This window comes from Engystomops pustulosus, chromosome 4 (assembly GCF_040894005.1).
Source record: "Engystomops pustulosus chromosome 4, aEngPut4.maternal, whole genome shotgun sequence".
Classification (NCBI taxonomy): Eukaryota; Metazoa; Chordata; class Amphibia; order Anura; family Leptodactylidae; genus Engystomops; species Engystomops pustulosus.
Window position 1 is genome coordinate 206032676 of NC_092414.1, and position 19806 is coordinate 206052481.

Sequence of the window (19806 nt, forward strand, 5' to 3'; positions counted from 1 at the left end):
GTCACCTGCCGTTCATTGCGGCAAACAGTGAAGACGAGGACTTTTGCCTCAGGCGGGCTTCCGTCGTCCACTATTTATACAACCACCGATCAATAAGTGAAGTATAAGAAGGCGATTGGTTAGAAAAGACCCCGCCGGCGCATTACAACCAATCAGCGAATACTAACATCTCATGACGTCATGAAGAGCAATCACTTGGCGGTAACCCCGGAAGTAGCTGCCAGTCGCTCTGCTGCTCTCAGACCGTGAAGTAGATGACTGACAGGTACAAGGGGCGGGCGATGTGACGTCACTAGATTACTCAAATGTCGCAGTGTGTGTGTGTTTTTGTACATACCAGTCTGACTTGCTGGGACTTGTAGTTCCCTATAAGAGCCGCTTCTTGCATGGAGTCACTGATCCTCCGTGTATCTCATAGTTCTTGTATATGGCCAGTCATTTCCTTCATACTTAAAGGGGAACTCTATCTGTGAAGCAGCCTGCTTGCTGTCAGTGAATAGGGATGTTGAGCTGTATAGTATACAGAAGGTATAGTCATACAGGTTATAGACTGTAAGCAATTGGTGTCTTTATCCCACAGTGACAGCAAGCAGTGGTACTGCAAGGGGTTGGAAGCCATGTGATGTATAGATGGGCAATGTCTTGTATAGGATAAGCGGTGCCTGTGGTCTATAATGGGGTCACCTATAGGCAATGGTTACAGGTGGCAGTGCAGCCGCCCAGTGCATGAGGCTGCTCCCTCCTTATCTGCTGGAGGACTTCCAGGAGGTGGGATGACTCAGCGCCGGGTGCATGGTGAGATATGATGGGGGTAGTAGTAACGTTATTAATAATGATTAGCACTTATACTGTCTGTCTGCAGGATGGGTGCAGAGGGGGACCCCGGGAGCCTGGTGAAGGTGCTCTACCTCCTGGTGCTGGCGGCAGTATGGGGCATGCAGTGCTGGGTGACGTTTGTGGCAGGTGACGTATCCAGGATTATAATGTTTGGCAAACTTCCCCTTTAAAGGGAACCTGTCATTTACCCCATTTATCTACCACCCCCTTCAGGTAGGGGATGAAATGCCCTCTCTAAGACTCCCTTTTTATGTGATATCTCATCCATTTACCTATAACAAATCTCCTCCAATATCATGTGTCAATGAGCAGAGAAGAGTCATATTTTACCTGAAATGAGTCACATTTATTGGTTGCAGAGGAGGGGTTTCTTCAGATGCCCCTATGTTCAGTACTATAGGACCTGGAAACATGGTGTCATATTAAAGATAAGAATCTGTTTGTCATTCTCTGATCTACAGAACCAGACGTAGGGGTGTGAGCTGCAGATAAAGATCCAGTTGCTGTCTTTTTCTTTACCTGCCGGGATCTCTGGTTCTGTAGCTCAAAGAACAACAAGACGGAAGTGATCAGAAAGATGAGATTCTTATCTTTAATATGACAAACCCCATTTCCACCTTTCTCTCGGCTCTTCTTCCCCTCTGGAGCCTTAGTAGATCCAGCAGGCTGTGTGTCGGCACAGGGGAATAAGAAAACTTGACTCATCTCAGGCAAATATGACTCTTCTCTGTTCATTGTCACATGACTTTTTTTTTAAGGTAAACGGGTGAGATTTCACATAAAAGAGGGAATCCTAGAAAGGACATTTCATTCCTGACCTGGTAGTTTTATGCTGACAGGTTCTCTTTAATGTGAGACTGTGTAGGTTACATGTGCATCTGCTGTCTCTGCAGCCATTGTGATGATTCGAGGGCTGCCCCGCCATACATTCGGGCTGGTGCAGAGTAAGCTGTTTCCGTTCTATGGTCACATAATCATGGGCTTCTCCTTCCTGAATCTGGTTGTGTATGCAACGTATCATCCACGGGAGCTGCTGTCCACGTCTGAGAGTGTGCAGGTGAGTGCGTGCGAGCAAGTGGCGCAGGTCTGGGGAGCCCGGGGGCGAGTGGTGTGTGTATGTAGACCTGACTTTCTGTCCATCTTCTCGCCTCTCTCTGTATATTGTAGATTGCCCTCTTCTTTGTGACGCTGATATTGTCAGCACTGAACGCTCGCTGGTTCTCCCCGGCCACCACCGACGCCATGTTTAAGATTCAGGACATAGAACGAGAGCACGGCCTGGGAGGAGAGATCGGGCTGAGCGCCAACATTGAGGCATATAAGCGCCTACGGGAGAAGGACCCCAAATACCGAGCCCTGCGCAAAACCTTCATGCGTTACCACGGATTCTCCTCTCTCTGCAACTTGGTGACATTGCTGTGTAATGGCGCCAACCTTGTATTTACTGCCCTGCTGCTGCCCTCTATATGAGGAGTCTGCAGGGGACCAGCAAACAAGAGGAGCAACAAGGTGGCGACTGCACTTCTATAATTCCAGATCAATTGTCAATTAATGTGAATTCTCTACTTTTGTAAATTTTGTAATGAATAAAATGTGAGATTTTTATGAAACAATAACATGATACAGCATTTTATAATACTGCCCCCTCTGTACAAGAATGTAACTACAATACTACTGCCCCCTATGTACAGGAATATAACTACTATAATACTGCCCCCTATGTACAAGAATATAACTACTATAATACTGCCCCCTATGTACAGGAATATAACTACTATAATACTGCCCCCTATGTACAAGAATATAACTACTATAATACTGCCCCCTATGTACAAGAATATAACTACTATAATACTGCCCCCTATGTACAAGAATATAACTACTATAATACTGCCCCCTATGTACAGGAATATAACTACTATAATACTGCTCCCTATGTACAAGAATATAACTACTATAATACTGCCCCCTATGTACAAGAATATAACTACTATAATACTGCCCCCTATGTACAGGAATATAACTACTATAATACTGCCCCCTATGTACAAGAATATAACTACTATAATACTGCCCCCTATGTACAAGAATATAACTACTATAATACTGCCCCCTATGTACAAGAATATAACTACTATAATACTGCCCCCTATGTACAGGAATATAACTACTATAATACTGCTCCCTATGTACAAGAATATAACTACTATAATACTGCCCCCTATGTACAAGAATATAACTACTATAATACTGCCCCCTATGTACAAGAATATAACTACTATAATACTGCCCCCTATGTACAGGAATATAACTACTATAATACTGCCCCCTATGTACAAGAATATAACTACTATAATACTGCCCCCTATGTACAGGAATATAACTACTATAATACTGCCCCCTATGTACAAGAATATAACTACTATAATACTGCCCCCTATGTACAGGAATGTAACTACTATAATACTGCCCCTATGCATAGGAATATAACTACTATAATACTGCCCCCTATGTACAGGAATATAACTACTATAATACTGCCCCCTATGTACAAGAATATAACTACTATAATACTGCCCCCTATGTACAGGAATATAACTACTATAATACTGCCCCCTATGTACAGGAATATAACTACTATAATACTGCCCCCTATGTACAAGAATATAACTACTATAATACTGCCCCCTATGTACAAGAATATAACTACTATAATACTGCCCTCTATGTACAGGAATATAACTACTATAATACTGCCCCCTATGTACAGGAATATAACTACTATAATACTGCCCCCTATGTACAGGAATATAACTACTATAATACTGCCCCCTATGTACAGGAATATAACTATAATACTGCCCCCTATGTACAAGAATATAACTACTATAATACTGCCCCCTATGTACAGGAATGTAACTACTATAATACTGCCCCTATGCATAGGAATATAACTACTATAATACTGCCCCCTATGTACAGGAATATAACTACTATAATACTGCCCCCTATGTACAAGAATATAACTACTATAATACTGCCCCCTATGTACAGGAATATAACTACTATAATACCACCCCCTATGTACAAGAATATAACTACTATAATACTGCCCCTATGTACAAGAATATAACTAATATAATACTGCCCCCTATGCACAGGAATATAACTACTATAATACTGCCCCCTATGTACAAGAATATAACTACTATAATACTGCCTCCTACGTACAAGAATATAACTACTATAATACTGCCTCCTATGTACAAGAATATAACTACTATAATACTGCCCCCTATGTACAAGAATATAACTACTATAATGCTGCCCCCTATGTACAAGAATATAACTACTATAATGCTGCCCCCTATGTACAAGAATATAACTACTATAATACTGCCCCCTATGTACAAGAATATATCTACTATAATACTGCCCCCTATGTACAAGAATATAACTACTATAATACTGCCCCTATGTACAAGAATATAACTACTATAATACTGCCCCTATGTACAAGAATATAACTACTATAATACTGCCCCCTATGTACAGGAATATAACTACTATAATACTGCCCCCTATGTACAAGAATATAACTACTATAATACTGCCCCCTATGTACAAGAATATAACTACTATAATACTGCCCCCTATGTACAAGAATATAACTACTATAATACTGCCCCCTATGTACAGGAATATAACTACTATAATACTGCCCCCTATGTACAAGAATATAACTACTATAATACTGCCCCTATGTACAAGAATATAACTACTATAATACTGCCCCCTATGTACAAGAATATAACTACTATAATACTGCCCCCTATGCACCATTATGAGAAGTAGACCCCGGTATAATACCTGGCATTTGGTGTGAGATGTTGTGCAGTGGAGGCTTTGTAGTGAATATGTAGTGGTTACTATATGTACATGATGATACCACTAGGTGGCGGTGTTATATTAGTTTCTTCTGTGTTTTGGAGTATGTTAGAGCATCTTTCAAAAGTCAGAAATATTTTTTGTTTTCATGAGACAACCCGGATAAGATGACACAATGCACTGATGGGTCCTGTATGATAATTGTGGGCCGTTACAAGTCTAATTTCTATAACAGCATTTACTTATATTTTCATATGTTACTAGAATCAAAGCACTTGGGGGAGGAGGGGCCCCCCTGTCCACCTTTAGTTCTGCAGTTTGAGGACCTTCAAAGTTCCTGGAAGGACCCTTATACACGTACATGTTGAGAACATGAGGATTTCATGGCTGGAGGTCCTTCTCTTTATTATCTCTACAATAGTGGTCCCCAGCCTTCGAGCCTCAACTCAAGAGCTTCATCTTAAAAAAACAAAAAAACTCTATACTTACCTCTAGCTTCTTCTCTCTCTGGTTCTGTCTACTTTGCTTCCTGCCCACTCACATACACTATGGGCCTAGGAGGTCTGATCACCTGTCTGGTACTTCATTATCTGCTGACGTGTTACTGTACATGGAGTCAAAATATGTCCTGAAGATCGAGCAGCTTTTCAGTTTTCTTCAGCTTACATTGGCTTTCCCTTTACCTGACTCCTTATGGTCCCCTATTAGTTTCACCCCTAGACTCTTTTAATGTAGTTAGTTCTGGTGATGAACTGGTTAGAGGACACCAAGTATTGGGTGGAGACCGTGGAGATTTGCTTAACCGATTCTGGATGGACTGACAGCACGTCCGTGACTTATCCTTCTATTAGTTTATGTTTATCTTTATATGTAGTAACGTCTTCCCCTCATGTTCTGTCTTTTTCATCAGATACATTTGCAGAGTTCCAGAATAGTAGAACTTAAAGGGTTATTCTCGTCTGGACATTCACATCCAGATTCATTGATCTGCCGTATATAAACATTTCTTCAATGGAAGAGGCTGCTGTGATTTCATGTGATCAGATACATACATGGGGTAGACTATGCAAATGTAATACATGGGGTAGACTATGCAAATGTAACAGGACCATAGATGACATCATCCTGGTTGCATGATATGAAGTGGCCAATGATATAACAGAGGGCTCACTCAATGTTCCATATAGCAGCGTGTTTTGTAGCAGTGAGACCTGTCAATTAGGATAAAGGAGGCAGGGCAATGCAATAACCACTAGTGTTGTGACCCTCTGCTGGCAGGCTTGTTCACCACACCCAGCTTTCCTTTAGCTCTGGAAAGCTGGGTTGCTGGTGTTTGTGATCACAGCTTTGGTGATGTACCGTATATACTCGTGTATAAGCCGAGTTTTTCAGCACACAAAAAATGTGCTGAAAAACGTCCCCTCGGCTTAAAAAATAATAAACTTACATCCTCACCCTCCGGTGGCCCCGATGTGCCCCGCCGCCATTGCTCTCTCCCAGCACGATGCACAGAGGACGGGCGCGGAAGCCAGAAGAGGAGCCGTGCAGACATCGGGGGAGCAGCGCTGCACATCGGGGCCACCGGAGGGTGAGTATATAAGTTTTTTTTTTTTTTTTAATGCTGGGCTGTATACTACTGGGGGCAGGCTGGACTGGCTGTATACTACTGGGGGCAGGCTGTATACTACTGGGGGCAGGCTGGACTGGCTGTATACTACTGGGGGCAGGCTGGGGTGGCTGTATACTACTGGGGGCAGGCTGGACTGGCTGTATACTACTGGGGGCAGGCTGTATACTACTGGGGGCAGGCTGGACTGGCTGTATACTACTGGGGGCAGCCTGGGATGGCTGTATACTACTGGGGGCAGGCTGTATACTACTGGGGGCAGGCTGGGCAGTGCTGTATACTACTGGGGGCAGCCTGGGATGGCTGTATACTACTGGGGGCAGGCTGGGCAGTGCTGTATACTACTGGGGGCAGGCTGGGTAGTGCTGTATACTACTGGGGGCAGGCTGGGCAGTGCTGTATACTACTGGGGGCAGGCTGGGCTGGATGTATACTACTGGGGGCAGGCTGGGCTGTGCCGTATACTACTGGCGGCAGGCTGGGCAGTGCTGTATACTACTGGGGGCAGGCTGGGCTGTGCTGTATACTACTGGGGGCAGGCTGGGCTGTGCTGTATACTACTGGGGGCAGGCTGGGCTGTGCTGTATACTACTGGGGGCAGGCTGGGGTGGCTGTATACTACTGGGGGCAGGCTGGGGTGGCTGTATACTACTGGGGGCAGGCTGGGCAGTGCTGCATACTACTGGGGGCAGGCTGGGCTGGCTGTATACTACTGGGGGCAGGCTGGGCTGGCTGTATACTACTGGGGGCAGGCTGGGCAGTGCTGTATACTACTGGCGGCAGGCTGGGCAGTGCTGTATACTACTGGCGGCAGGCTGGGCAGTGCTGTATACTACTGGCGGCAGGCTGGGCTGGCTGTATACTACTGGGGGCAGGCTGGGCAGTGCTGTATACTACTGGCGGCAGGCTGGGCAGTGCTGTATACTACTGGCGGCAGGCTGGGCAGTGCTGTATACTACTGGCGGCAGGCTGGGCAGTGCTGTATACTACTGGGGGCAGGCTGGGGAGTGCTGTATACTACTGGCGGCAGGCTGGGCAGTGCTGTATACTACTGGCGGCAGGCTGGGCAGTGCTGTATACTACTGGGGGCAGGCTGGGCAGTGCCGTATACTACTGGCGGCAGGCTGGGCTGGCTGTATACTACTGGGGGCAGGCTGGGCAGTGCTGTATACTACTGGCGGCAGGCTGGGCAGTGCTGTATACTACTGGCGGCAGGCTGGGCAGTGCTGTATATTACTGGCGGCAGGCTGGGCAGTGCTGTATATTACTGGCGGCAGGCTGGGCAGTGCTGTATACTACTGGCGGCAGGCTGGGCAGTGCTGTATACTACTGGCGGCAGGCTGGGCAGTGCTGTATACTACTGGCGGCAGGCTGGGCTGGCTGTATACTACTGGGGGCTGGCTGTATACTACTGGGGGCAGGCTGGGCAGTGCTGTATACTACTGGGGGCAGCCTGGGATGGCTGTATACTACTGGGGGCAGGCTGGGCAGTGCTGTATACTACTGGGGGCAGGCTGGGCAGTGCTGTATACTACTGGGGGCAGGCTGGGCAGTGCTGTATACTACTGGGGGCAGGCTGGGCAGTGCTGTATACTACTGGGGGCAGGCTGGGCTGGCTGTATACTACTGGGGGCAGGCTGGGCAGTGCTGTATACTACTGGGGGCAGGCTGGGCAGTGCTGTATACTACTGGGGGCAGGCTGGGCTGGATGTATACTACTGGGGGCAGGCTGGGCTGGATGTATACTACTGGGGGCAGGCTGGGCAGTGCTGTATACTACTGGGGGCAGGCTGTACACTACTGGGGGCAGGCTGGGGTGGCTGTATACTACTGGGGGCAGGCTGGGGTGGCTGTATACTACTGGGGGCAGGCTGGGCAGTGCTGCATACTACTGGGGGCAGGCTGGGCTGGCTGTATACTACTGGGGGCAGGCTGGGCAGTGCTGTATACTACTGGCGGCAGGCTGGGCTGGCTGTATACTACTGGGGCAGGCTGGGCTGGCTGTATACTACTGGGGCAGGCTGGGCAGTGCTGTATACTACTGGCGGCAGGCTGGGCAGTGCTGTATACTACTGGCGGCAGGCTGGGCAGTGCTGTATACTACTGGCGGCAGGCTGGGCTGGCTGTATACTACTGGGGCAGGCTGGGCTGGCTGTATACTACTGGGGCAGGCTGGGCAGTGCTGTATACTACTGGCGGCAGGCTGGGCAGTGCTGTATACTACTGGCGGCAGGCTGGGCAGTGCTGTATATTACTGGCGGCAGGCTGGGCAGTGCTGTATACTACTGGCGGCAGGCTGGGCAGTGCTGTATACTACTGGCGGCAGGCTGGGCAGTGCTGTATACTACTGGCGGCAGGCTGGGCAGTGCTGTATACTACTGGCGGCAGGCTGGGCAGTGCTGTATACTACTGGCGGCAGGCTGGGCTGGCTGTATACTACTGGCGGCAGGCTGGGCAGTGCTGTATACTACTGGCGGCAGGCTGGGCAGTGCTGTATACTACTGGCGGCAGGCTGGGCAGTGCTGTATACTACTGGGGGCAGGCTGGGCAGTGCTGTATATTACTGGCTGCAGGCCGGGCAGTTCTGTATACTACTGGGGGCAGGCTGGGCAGTGCTGTATACTACTGGCGGCAGGCTGGGCAGTGCTGTATACTACTGGCGGCAGGCTGGGCAGTGCTGTATACTACTGGCGGCAGGCTGGGCAGTGCTGTATACTACTGGCGGCAGGCTGGGCAGTGCTGTATACTACTGGGGGCAGGCTGGGCAGTGCTGTATAACATCAAGTGCTCCGTAACATCAAGGATCCTCCCCCATATTGGATATTTATTACCGCTTGTACCCAAGTGGTTACCAGGTGAGCAACCAATTTTCTCACCACATTCGGTACACTTGTCTCTACGTTATTACGCGAGGCGCCGTCCTCCTTCGTTGTTGTTTTTGTTTCTCTTTCTCTAGTCTTACCAGCGGCTTCTTGGCCGTCCCGGGTTAAGTTTCAACGAAGATCCTCAGGCTGCCTGCAACTCTGGTATTATCCATCCCTACTATATATACCTCTACGAGTTTGACTGAAAGGTCCATTACCACAACATGAGCCAGAAAGAAGCCAGGCTCCGGGAACGTGAACGGATATTTAAGGACTACGCCACTTCTAAAACAGATAAGCCAGTTATTACTAACTCTGCTGGCACACCCTCTGTCTCTGATGAAAAGGTAATTACAGATCTTTTCCATGATCTGGAATTATCTCTCAAAACAGAATCACAACATCACCTTGATAGACTTTTTCTCGAAACCTATCTACGAGAAGACATTATCCCAAGAGGGCTAAGACTCCGCCCAGAACCAGCCTTTAAAAATGATCCAGACTTTGTAAAAAACTGGGATGTACTACTCCACGACTGTTCTCTGTCACTGATCAAATGTCTGTTTGATAAGAGATCGGCTCTCACTAATACTGCTACTGTGAATATTGATAATATTTGTTGTAAACTTAAAACCTATGAACAACATCCATTATATCACAAACTAAACAATAGATTAAATCTCGAGATAGAATCTTTTGAGAAAGACATTCTCAATAGAAAAACGGGAAAACTCGAGAGAGACCGTACTGACTATAATTCTAATAACATCAAATTCTGGACAAAAAACAGTAAAGCTAACCTGTCAAATACTAGACCCACCAACACGAACAACACATACCCCCCTGGTGGGACCCGTCCATATAGACATCAACCTTCCACCAGCATGGCCAAGAATCAACCTATCAAGAAGTGGATCAACACAATACATAATAAAACGCAACACAAGAATCCTCCACCTACATCCACCACGCATGGACGTACCTTTGTGACCTCGAACAAAGCATCCATTGGCCCAGCTCTACCGGTCACGACAAGTCAGTCCACCACACAAGACTTACCCTACCAAACTCACATCAACAGCTGAATCTCATAACCCCACATCCAATTGTCCGTTCGATTTCGAACTACCCAAACCTACTTTGCCCTCGGGCAAATTTATAGAACCCAATGCATCTATTCTCACTGTACATGACAGCTACTTGGGACCCGACAGCCCACAAGATGACAGCCCACAAGAAGAGGCTATATTTTTTACCCCGCGAGTCACCTCCCACAAGAGAGGTCACCCCATCGATCCATTACAGGATCCCCCCTCCACTAACGAGTCAAGCTCCTCTTTTTTAGGACTTCCTCAAGAAGTGACAACACACTCATTACACACCATTACTCATTACTCATTTCATTACACACCAAATCTCAAAGAAACGGTGCATATGGCAGCCCCCCTAGGTGTAAAAAGAAAAAATCTCGCAAGAGAGGCAACAGAGGAGGCAAACGTAGATCTATGCAGTCCATCCTCAGAAGACGAATCACTAATAGAAACACCAAAACTAAAGAGATTGAAGTAACCTCTGATCTGGATACTGCCACTCCCCAGACACCCGGACCCATAATCTCGATCCCCCAAACATCTGATGATACGCGTACAGCCAACTCTGTGACCCTAGTTAAAATCTTTAACCTCTCTAATTATGTCCTGAACGAAATTGAGACCAAAACACTAGAGAAGGGCCTCTCGTTTTGTCCCTCATCAACTTCAGACGATTTTGAACTGTTTGTGGACCTGAACAGATTTATCCGTAAATTAACACTTAAAAGACACTTCAATATAGTAAATCCTAAACAGGACATTAATGAAGAGTGCACCACCACTACCAAACCACCCTTACTCAACCCCGCATCAATTATTCATACAGATCTCAAACCGAGATCTACTTTCTACCCTACACAACATAAAGGTAACCATATAGAAACGTTCTACACGTTAGTTTCATCTGACTTTAAGAAACTCACGTCCAGCACACATAATCAACAGAACCAACATACCTTCAGAAGCAATCTCACAACCAAAGAAAGGAAGGCACTAAAGCAACTATCCACTAACGACGAGGTCATTATCAAACCCGCCGACAAAGGGGGTGGGATAGTCCTCCTCAACAAATCTGATTACATTAAAGAATCCTTTCGCCTCCTGTCTGATACGGCCTTTTATTCCAAGCTAGAAAAGAATCCCACACACCTGTTTAAGTCGCAACTTTATACACTCTTGGACGAGGGTTTTAAATCAGGAGTCCTTTCCAAAAAGGAGCTCCAATACCTTCGAATCGAAGAACCAGCAATGGCAACGTTCTACTATCTACCCAAGGTGCACAAAAATGCCACCAACCCACCCGGACGCCCCATCATTTCTGGGATTAATTCCCTCACGGCCAACTTATCCCACAATGTAGATTTGTTTTTACAAAAATACGTTAAGAACTTGGTCTCTTTTACTCTAGACACTTCAGATTTAATTAGACATGTTCTTCCAGTTCCCTGGTTTGATTCCTACCTGTTCATCACTATGGACATATCCTCCCTTTACACTGTAATTCCCCACGACCTTGGTGTATATGCTACTTCACAATTTCTTGCCCGTGATCCCAGTATGTCCATCATCCAGAGCAACTTCATCCTGAGGGCCATTACATTTATCCTCCATCATAATTATTTTTCTTTTAGTGACCAGATGTTTATACAAAAAAGGGGCACAGCAATGGGTAGCAAATTCGCTCCCAGCTACGCGAACTTATATGTAGGTCTCTTCGAAGAACAGAACATCTTCACGCATTCATCTTATGACAAATGTGTTGTCTATAAGCGATATATAGATGACATTTTTATAATCTGGAAAGGGAGTGAGAAGGAAGCTCTAGATTTCATTGAGGACCTCAATACTAACTGGGGCTTACAGTTCACATCCAATATTACACCTAGCTTTGCTGAATTCCTTGATGTCACGGTCTATCATGTGGACCAGAAGATCCTTACCAAAACCTATTTTAAATCCGTTGACAGCAATAGTTACCTAGATTTTGCAAGCAACCACTTCAAAAAATGGAAAACAAATATACCTTTTGGTCAGTTCAAAAGAATAAGGCGAAACTGTACCACCAATGCTGACTATACCACACAGAGCACAGTCTTAAAGGATAGGTTTAAAGCTAAAGGCTACCCTCCTCCATCTCCTCTGCCTGTGCCAAGGCAGGCGCCTTAAGCCAAGACGAATGCCTTAAACCGAGCATAAAGAAGACCGGAGAAGCTTTCAACCAAGCCAATTTCATCACCACATACTCTAATGATGGTGGCAGAATTAAACATATCCTTAAGAAACACTGGAATTTATTGCTCCACGACCCATATCTCAAAAACAGCATCTCTGCTAATCCCACCGTTACTTTTCGAAGACCGCTCTCTTTAAAAAATATCCTGGCACCTAGCGGTTTACGCACCTCTAAAAAAACAAAATCTGACCTATCCTTTTTTCCAAAAGTTTTAGGCAGTTTTGAATGTGGTCACAACCTCTGCAAGTGCTGCGAAACCATCCACCACAGAAGGTCCACTTCCTCTCAACTGGAGAGGTGTTCGAAATTAAAAGTTTCCTTAACTGTAGTTCTAACTTTGTTATTTATTTAATTGAATGTACCTGTAAATTACAGTACAATGGCCGCACTATCCAACCACTGAGAGAACGTATGAATAAACATCGGAGTAACATCACTAACGGTTTTCTCCTTCATAGTATATCGAGACATGCGGCCCTGTACCACAAACAGAGTTATAGGGAATTCAGCATAACACCTATTGAACATATGAGTCCCTCCACCCCCCAGCGTTTCGATCATCTAAAGAAACGCGAAATGTACTGGATCTATAAACTTCAGTGTCTCATGCCAGCCGGTCTCAATGAATCTCTTGAAAATATCTTCTAAATATTACACACATTTCCACACACACTCTAAGTCCGTTTCCACTCCGTTGAGGGCAATATTAAATAATAGATTATATAATACCACACAGCACATCTTAATAACGTATGAAATTTATTTACAGAACATTTTTATTAGTCATTATTATTATTATTATTGTATGGTCTTTGTTCCATGTAGCGTGTTGACCATTGCTCTTTATTTTAACACTATTATTTTTTATTTTATTTTAATTTCATATTTATTTATCTTATGTTAGTGGACCTACGGCCCATTGCTTATTTATTACTTAGGCATCAAGATTATGTCACTCCTGCCGTCCTTTTATGTACCTTTATTACTTAAGTTTCCTCTTATGTACCCTAATTATTTCCTATGTACCTTTAATTATTTATTACTTATGTACCCTTCTATGCACCATATTTATTTATTTATCACCTATGTACCTGATTTTTTTATTGAATCATTCAGATGTATTCTTCCATTTATCTATTTATTTATTTATCTACCGAAACTTATCTAAAAATATCTTATCTTATTATTTAGGTACTGTCATGCATAGTTCTTTGTTACACCTTCATACTCTTAGTGGCTATCATCCTCTCCTTTCCCATCCGCTATTTATTTCCATTTGCACATACACACAGTGCCTACGTTTTCATCTCTTCTATTAGACACACCGATGTCCCGATCCCAGCGCGCATGCGCCAGCTTCCACTATTTGCCGATCTGCACGCAAGCACCAGCGCGCATGCGCCGACTCCCACTGCCCGCCGCTTTACACGCAGGCGCCGGCGTTCTCATTCTTATATCAGATTCACTCCCCGCGCGCCTCCTTCAGTAGCTGACCGCCTGAGCTCCCTCTCAGCGCTCTTGTAAGTATAATGGGCTTCATCCCTCGGTTTATCCCTAATGTCCTTCTATGGCTGTCATTTAAATGTCCACATCTTCATTCCTTGTCTTTTGTTTTCCCATTTAGTCTGAGTTCCCACTCAGTGGTCCCATGTAAGTCTCTCATTTATTTTTAAACTATTTAGTTCTTTCTTAAATTATTTAGTTCATTATTTTTGCTTCTCATGCCTTCTAGCATCTCTGCCTGTTCACCCCAATTACTATACTATTTAATTTAATTAATTTATTTAAATTAACTTATTAGATTAATATTATTTATTGTGCCCCTCATGCCTTCTAGCTACTCGGCCTGTTCACCCCAATTATTATACAAGTATATTTATTTACCTATTTATTTATATATCATATTTTTACATAAGCCCACTTCATCTCCCACCCTCTATTCATCAATCCATCCAATCAATTCCCCATACATATACTACAATTACTACCCATCTTTCCATTCTGATCCTAATGACTCAGCTAATTATGCCATTATTTCCCCTGCTTGTTTATGTACTTCTCTCGTCCTGTACACCCTTTTTCTTCTCTTTGGTTTTTAGCAATACACTTTTTATACAATCATTTATTAAATGACTTTTAACCTTTCATATATATATATATTTTCGCTATAACTGCATTATACTAATTATGAATTGATTTATATGTGCTCACATTTCATGTATTTCATTGTATTCCATCAATTTTATGTATATATTTATTCTACTAGTTCTGGTCTGACGAAGGGGTCTCCCCGAAACGCGTTACTGGATATCACTGCTACCAATAAAATTTGTGTTAACCATTATACTTGGAGAGATTTTTGTTCGGTTACAAGCGCACTTTCCAGGCCCCCTTCACTTTTTCCATTTTGCATTATTCATTTCACGGTATCTCTGGCTACCGGTCTTTCGGAGCGCCCAAAAGTTGCTGCAGTAACCTAAGATCAAAACCTCCGTAACATCAAGGATCCTCCCCCATATTGGATATTTATTACCGCTTGTACCCAAGTGGTTACCAGGTGAGCAACCAATTTTCTCACCACATTCGGTACACTTGTCTCTACGTTATTACGCGAGGCGCCGTCCTCCTTCGTTGTTGTTTTTGTTTCTCTTTCACTACTGGGGGCAGGCTGGGCAGTGCTGTATACTACTGGGGGCAGGCTGGGCAGTGCTGTATACTACTGGGGGCAGGCTGGGGAGCTGTATACTACTGGGGGCAGGCTGGGCAGTGCTGTATACTACTGGGGGCTGGCTGGGCAGTGCTGTATACTACTGGGGGCAGGCTGGGCTGGCTGTATACTACTGGGGGCAGGCTGGGCTGGCTGTATACTACTGGGGGCAGGCTGGGCTGGCTGTATACTACTGGGGGCAGGCTGGGCTGTGCTGTATACTACTGGGGGCAGGCTGGGCTGGCTGTATACTACTGGGGGCAGGCTGGGCTGGCTGTATACTACTGGGGGCAGGCTGGGCTGTGCTGTATACTACTGGGGGCAGGCTGGGCTGTGCTGTATACTACTGGGGACAGGCTGGGCTGTGCTGTATACTACTGGGGACAGGCTGGGCTGTGCTGTATACTACTGGGGGCAGGCTGGGGAGCTGTATACTACTGGGGGCAGGCTGGGCAGTGCTGTATACTACTGGGGGCAGGCTGGGCAGTGCTGTATACTACTGGGGGCTGGCTGGGCAGTGCTGTATACTACTGGGGGCTGGCTGTATACTACTGGGGGCAGGCTGGGCTGGCTGTATACTACTGGGGGCAGGCTGGGCTGGCTGTATACTACTGGGGGCAGGCTGGGCTGGCTGTATACTACTGGGGGCAGGCTGGGCTGTGCTGTATACTACTGGGGGCAGGCTGGGCTGTGCTGTATACTACTGGGGACAGGCTGGGCTGTGCTGTATACTACTGGGGGCAGGCTGGGCTGTGCTGTATACTACTGGGGGCAGGCTGGGCTGTGCTGTATACTACTGGGGGCAGGCTGGGCTGTGCTGTATACTACTGGGGGCAGGCTGTACACTACTGGGGGCAGGCTGGGCTGTGCTGTATACTACTGGGGGCAGGCTGGGCTGTGCTGTATACTACTGGGGGCAGGCTGGGCAGTGCTGTATACTACTGGGGACAGGCTGGGGAGCTGTATACTACTGGGGGCAGGCTGGGCTGGCTGTATACTACTGGGGGCTGGCTGTATACTACTGGGGGCAGGCTGGGCTGGCTGTATACTACTGGGGGCAGCCTGGGATGGCTGTATACTACTGGGGGCAGGCTGGTCTGTGCTGTATACTACTGGGGGCAGGCTGGGCTGGCTGTATACTACTGGGGGCAGGCTGGGCTGTGCTGTATACTACTGGGGACAGGCTGGGCTGTGCTGTATACTACTGGGGGCAGGCTGGGCAGTGCTGTATACTACTGGGGGCAGGCTGGGCTGTGCTGTATACTACTGGGGGCAGGCTGGGCTGTGCTGTATACTACTGGGGGCAGGCTGGGCAGTGCTGTATACTACTGGGGGCAGGCTGGGCAGTGCTGTATACTACTGGGGGCAGGCTGGGCAGTGCTGTATACTACTGGGGACAGGCTGGGCTGTGCTGTATACTACTGGGGGCAGGCTGGGCAGTGCTGTATACTACTGGGGGCAGGCTGGGCAGTGCTGTATACTACTGGGGGCAGGCTGGGCAGTGCTGTATACTACTGGGGGCAGGCTGGGCAGTGCTGTATACTACTGGGGAGGTGAATAGGGTACTGTCAAATGTGGCGCACACAATGATTCAGGATGACTCGTCAGGTAAAGTTAAGAGGATCGTTTATTACTGGTCTCGGAACACAACGCGTTTCGGAGTATTAGGAACTCCTTTCTCAAGTGATAAGAGACTAAAAGACGGGGTATATAAAAAGGCTACGTATAAATAGATAGATAAAAAATTTTTGAGGGAATGATAAAAGCAGGAGTAGTAAGAATCAAGAAGATAATGCTAATCAGCGAGAAGTAGTAATAGTGTTTTACAGATGAAAACACATATATCAGCAGTGGCTGAGAGGTAGACAAAATAACATGAAATAAATATGAAATAAATATGTACAAACAAAACAAACAAATTATGTTAGACAATAATGTTACAGAATACAGATGGTATGTATAATAATTCATGAATAAATGGATAGACAATAAAAGTTGATTAGATAAAGTAGATATGATCGAAAAGAATAAATAAATAGATGAATACACGAATAATTAATTAATTGGACAATCAGCATTTCGTCAGAAAGAATGAAGCGCTTCAGATATTTAAATATGAATGGTCCATATGAATAGTTCATGGATAGAAAGAAATCACAAATATATATAAAATACATAAAATACACAAGGCTGGCAGAATAAAGTGCAGTTACTAAAAAGAAATTTTTTGCAGTACTAGCAGAGTACAGCGAGGTTAGTTTAAACTATTAAGAGTAGGATATGGTTAATTCTTACCTGCCATGCAGGGGGTGGGACACTTGTTGCAGCGGCTATACTGAGCGTTCTAGTGAATGAGGTTAAGTAGGGGAGTAAAGGGGACGGATTCGCGCCAGATTGTGCGGGTGGCGCATGCGCCTTGTGTTTAGTAACCAATGTAATGTTTGCCGGGGTGAGCGGCAACATAAAAGGGTGGCGCATGCGCGTGAAGTCTGGATGCCGCTGAGAGTGGCGACAGATTTGTCTGGCGCACACATGGTGCGCCAGAAACATTGGATGAGACGCTGATCTGAAGAAGTGTAAATTGATGTATTAAAAATGGGGTGTGACCTATGAATATAGGGAGGGGATATGTGCTGGGAAGGAGAGGAGGGGGGGGGGAAGTATTTGAGTTGAAGAGAACTGAATTGTGGTATATCAATAATAAATGCAGTAGGAGGGGGAGGGGATGTAATACAAGGGGGGTGGAAGGAATTATCCAGATAAAATGAGACGTTAAAATTCAATTGCATAAAGAGAGTTAAAGAAGTCTAGAAGGGGTTCTCTAGAGTTTCATTGAGGCCATGAGGGGTCAAGCAGTTCATTTTAAAAATCCAGAACATCTCTCTTTGACAGAGTTTCTTGTAGCGATCATTTCCTTCTGGGACGTGTTCAATGGGTGTTATAGAGTATGCGGTGAAGTCCTTTTGGTGGTGAGTGAGCCCGTGTCTCGAGATGCTGTGTTTAGTGTAGCCATTTACAGTGTTGCTTCTATGGCTATTCATGCGTGATTTGAGTTGTTGGATGGTTCGACCGACATATTGGAGGCCGCATGGGCACTCCAATAGATAAATTACGTATGTTGAGGAGCAGTTCATGAAGCTTTTTATTGCGAAGCTCTCATTGGTGGTGTTGCTTTTGAATGACCTTAGTTTGTTGGTGATGTTAAGGCAGCATTTGCATCCTGTTTGTCCGCATCTGAAGCTGCCGGTGAGTTCGGTGAGTATAGAATTCCTGTTTGAGCTGGATAGCGGGTTTCGTAATTTAGAGGGAGCCAGATGGTTCTTGAGTGTTTGGGCTCGCCTGTAGATTACACTCGGTTTTTTAGATAGGTTTTGGGATAGATATGGATCGTTCAGTAAGATGGGCCAGTGCTTCTCAAGGATACTCTTGATGGTATTGTGGCCGCTATTGTAGGTTGTGATGAAATTGATATTATATTCTGTTTTGGGTGGGTTCGTTGGTTGTTGTGAATTGGTGGTAATGGAAGATGGGAGGCACTCGTATTGCGTCAATTTCTTGGAGCACAATCTGGCGCGAATCCGTCCCCTTTACTCCCCTACTTAACCTCATTCACTAGAACGCTCAGTATAGCCGCTGCAACAAGTGTCCCACCCCCTGCACGGCAGGTAAGAATTAACCATATCCTACTCTTAATAGTTTAAACTAACCTCGCTGTACTCTGCTAGTACTGCAAAAAATTTCTTTTTAGTAACTGCACTTTATTCTGCCAGCCTTGTGTATTTTATGTATTTTATATATATTTGTGATTTCTTTCTATCCATGAACTATTCATATGGACCATTCATATTTAAATATCTGAAGCGCTTCATTCTTTCTGACGAAATGCTGATTGTCCAATTAATTAATTATTCGTGTATTCATCTATTTATTTATTCTTTTCGATCATATCTACTTTATCTAATCAACTTTTATTGTCTATCCATTTATTCATGAATTATTATACATACCATCTGTATTCTGTAACATTATTGTCTAACATAATTTGTTTGTTTTGTTTGTACATATTTATTTCATATTTATTTCATGTTATTTTGTCTACCTCTCAGCCACTGCTGATATATGTGTTTTCATCTGTAAAACACTATTACTACTTCTCGCTGATTAGCATTATCTTCTTGATTCTTACTACTCCTGCTTTTATCATTCCCTCAAAAATTTTTTATCTATCTATTTATACGTAGCCTTTTTATATACCCTGTCTTTTAGTCTCTTATCACTTGAGAAAGGAGTTCCTAATACTCCGAAACGCGTTGTGTTCCGAGACCAGTAATAAACGATCCTCTTAACTTGACGAGTCATCCTGAATCATTGTGTGCGCCACATTTGACAGTACCCTATTCACCTCTCCATATCAAGATCCCGACCGTCCTGGCAACCGCGTCCGGATAACTACTGTCTAGAGGCAGCACTTTTGATATTCCTCACCGGTCCAAAACATCAAATAGTGTTGTGCCTAATCTAGCACAACCATATCCGGTGAGCCTCTCTCCAACCACTTT

At 45.2% G+C, this 19806-nt stretch overlaps 2 protein-coding genes across 2 annotated transcripts in view; both read left to right on the forward strand.

Moving 5' to 3' along the window:
* The first annotated feature begins 131 nt into the window (after positions 1–131).
* TMEM205 (transmembrane protein 205) lies at positions 132–2473 on the forward strand. The gene is made up of 4 exons (XM_072149639.1): positions 132–265; positions 863–963; positions 1731–1894; positions 2005–2473. The coding sequence occupies exons 1-4, from the start codon at positions 255–257 to the stop codon at positions 2305–2307; spliced, it is 579 nt and encodes a 192-aa protein (XP_072005740.1). The 5' UTR covers positions 132–254; the 3' UTR covers positions 2308–2473.
* Positions 155–19806, forward strand: part of RAB3D (RAB3D, member RAS oncogene family) — a 51747-nt gene continuing 32095 nt past the window's right edge. Inside the window, exon 1 of the mRNA XM_072149637.1 lies at positions 155–265. The gene's annotated coding sequence lies outside the window, so the exon portion shown is untranslated. The remainder of the gene's footprint in view (positions 266–19806) is intronic.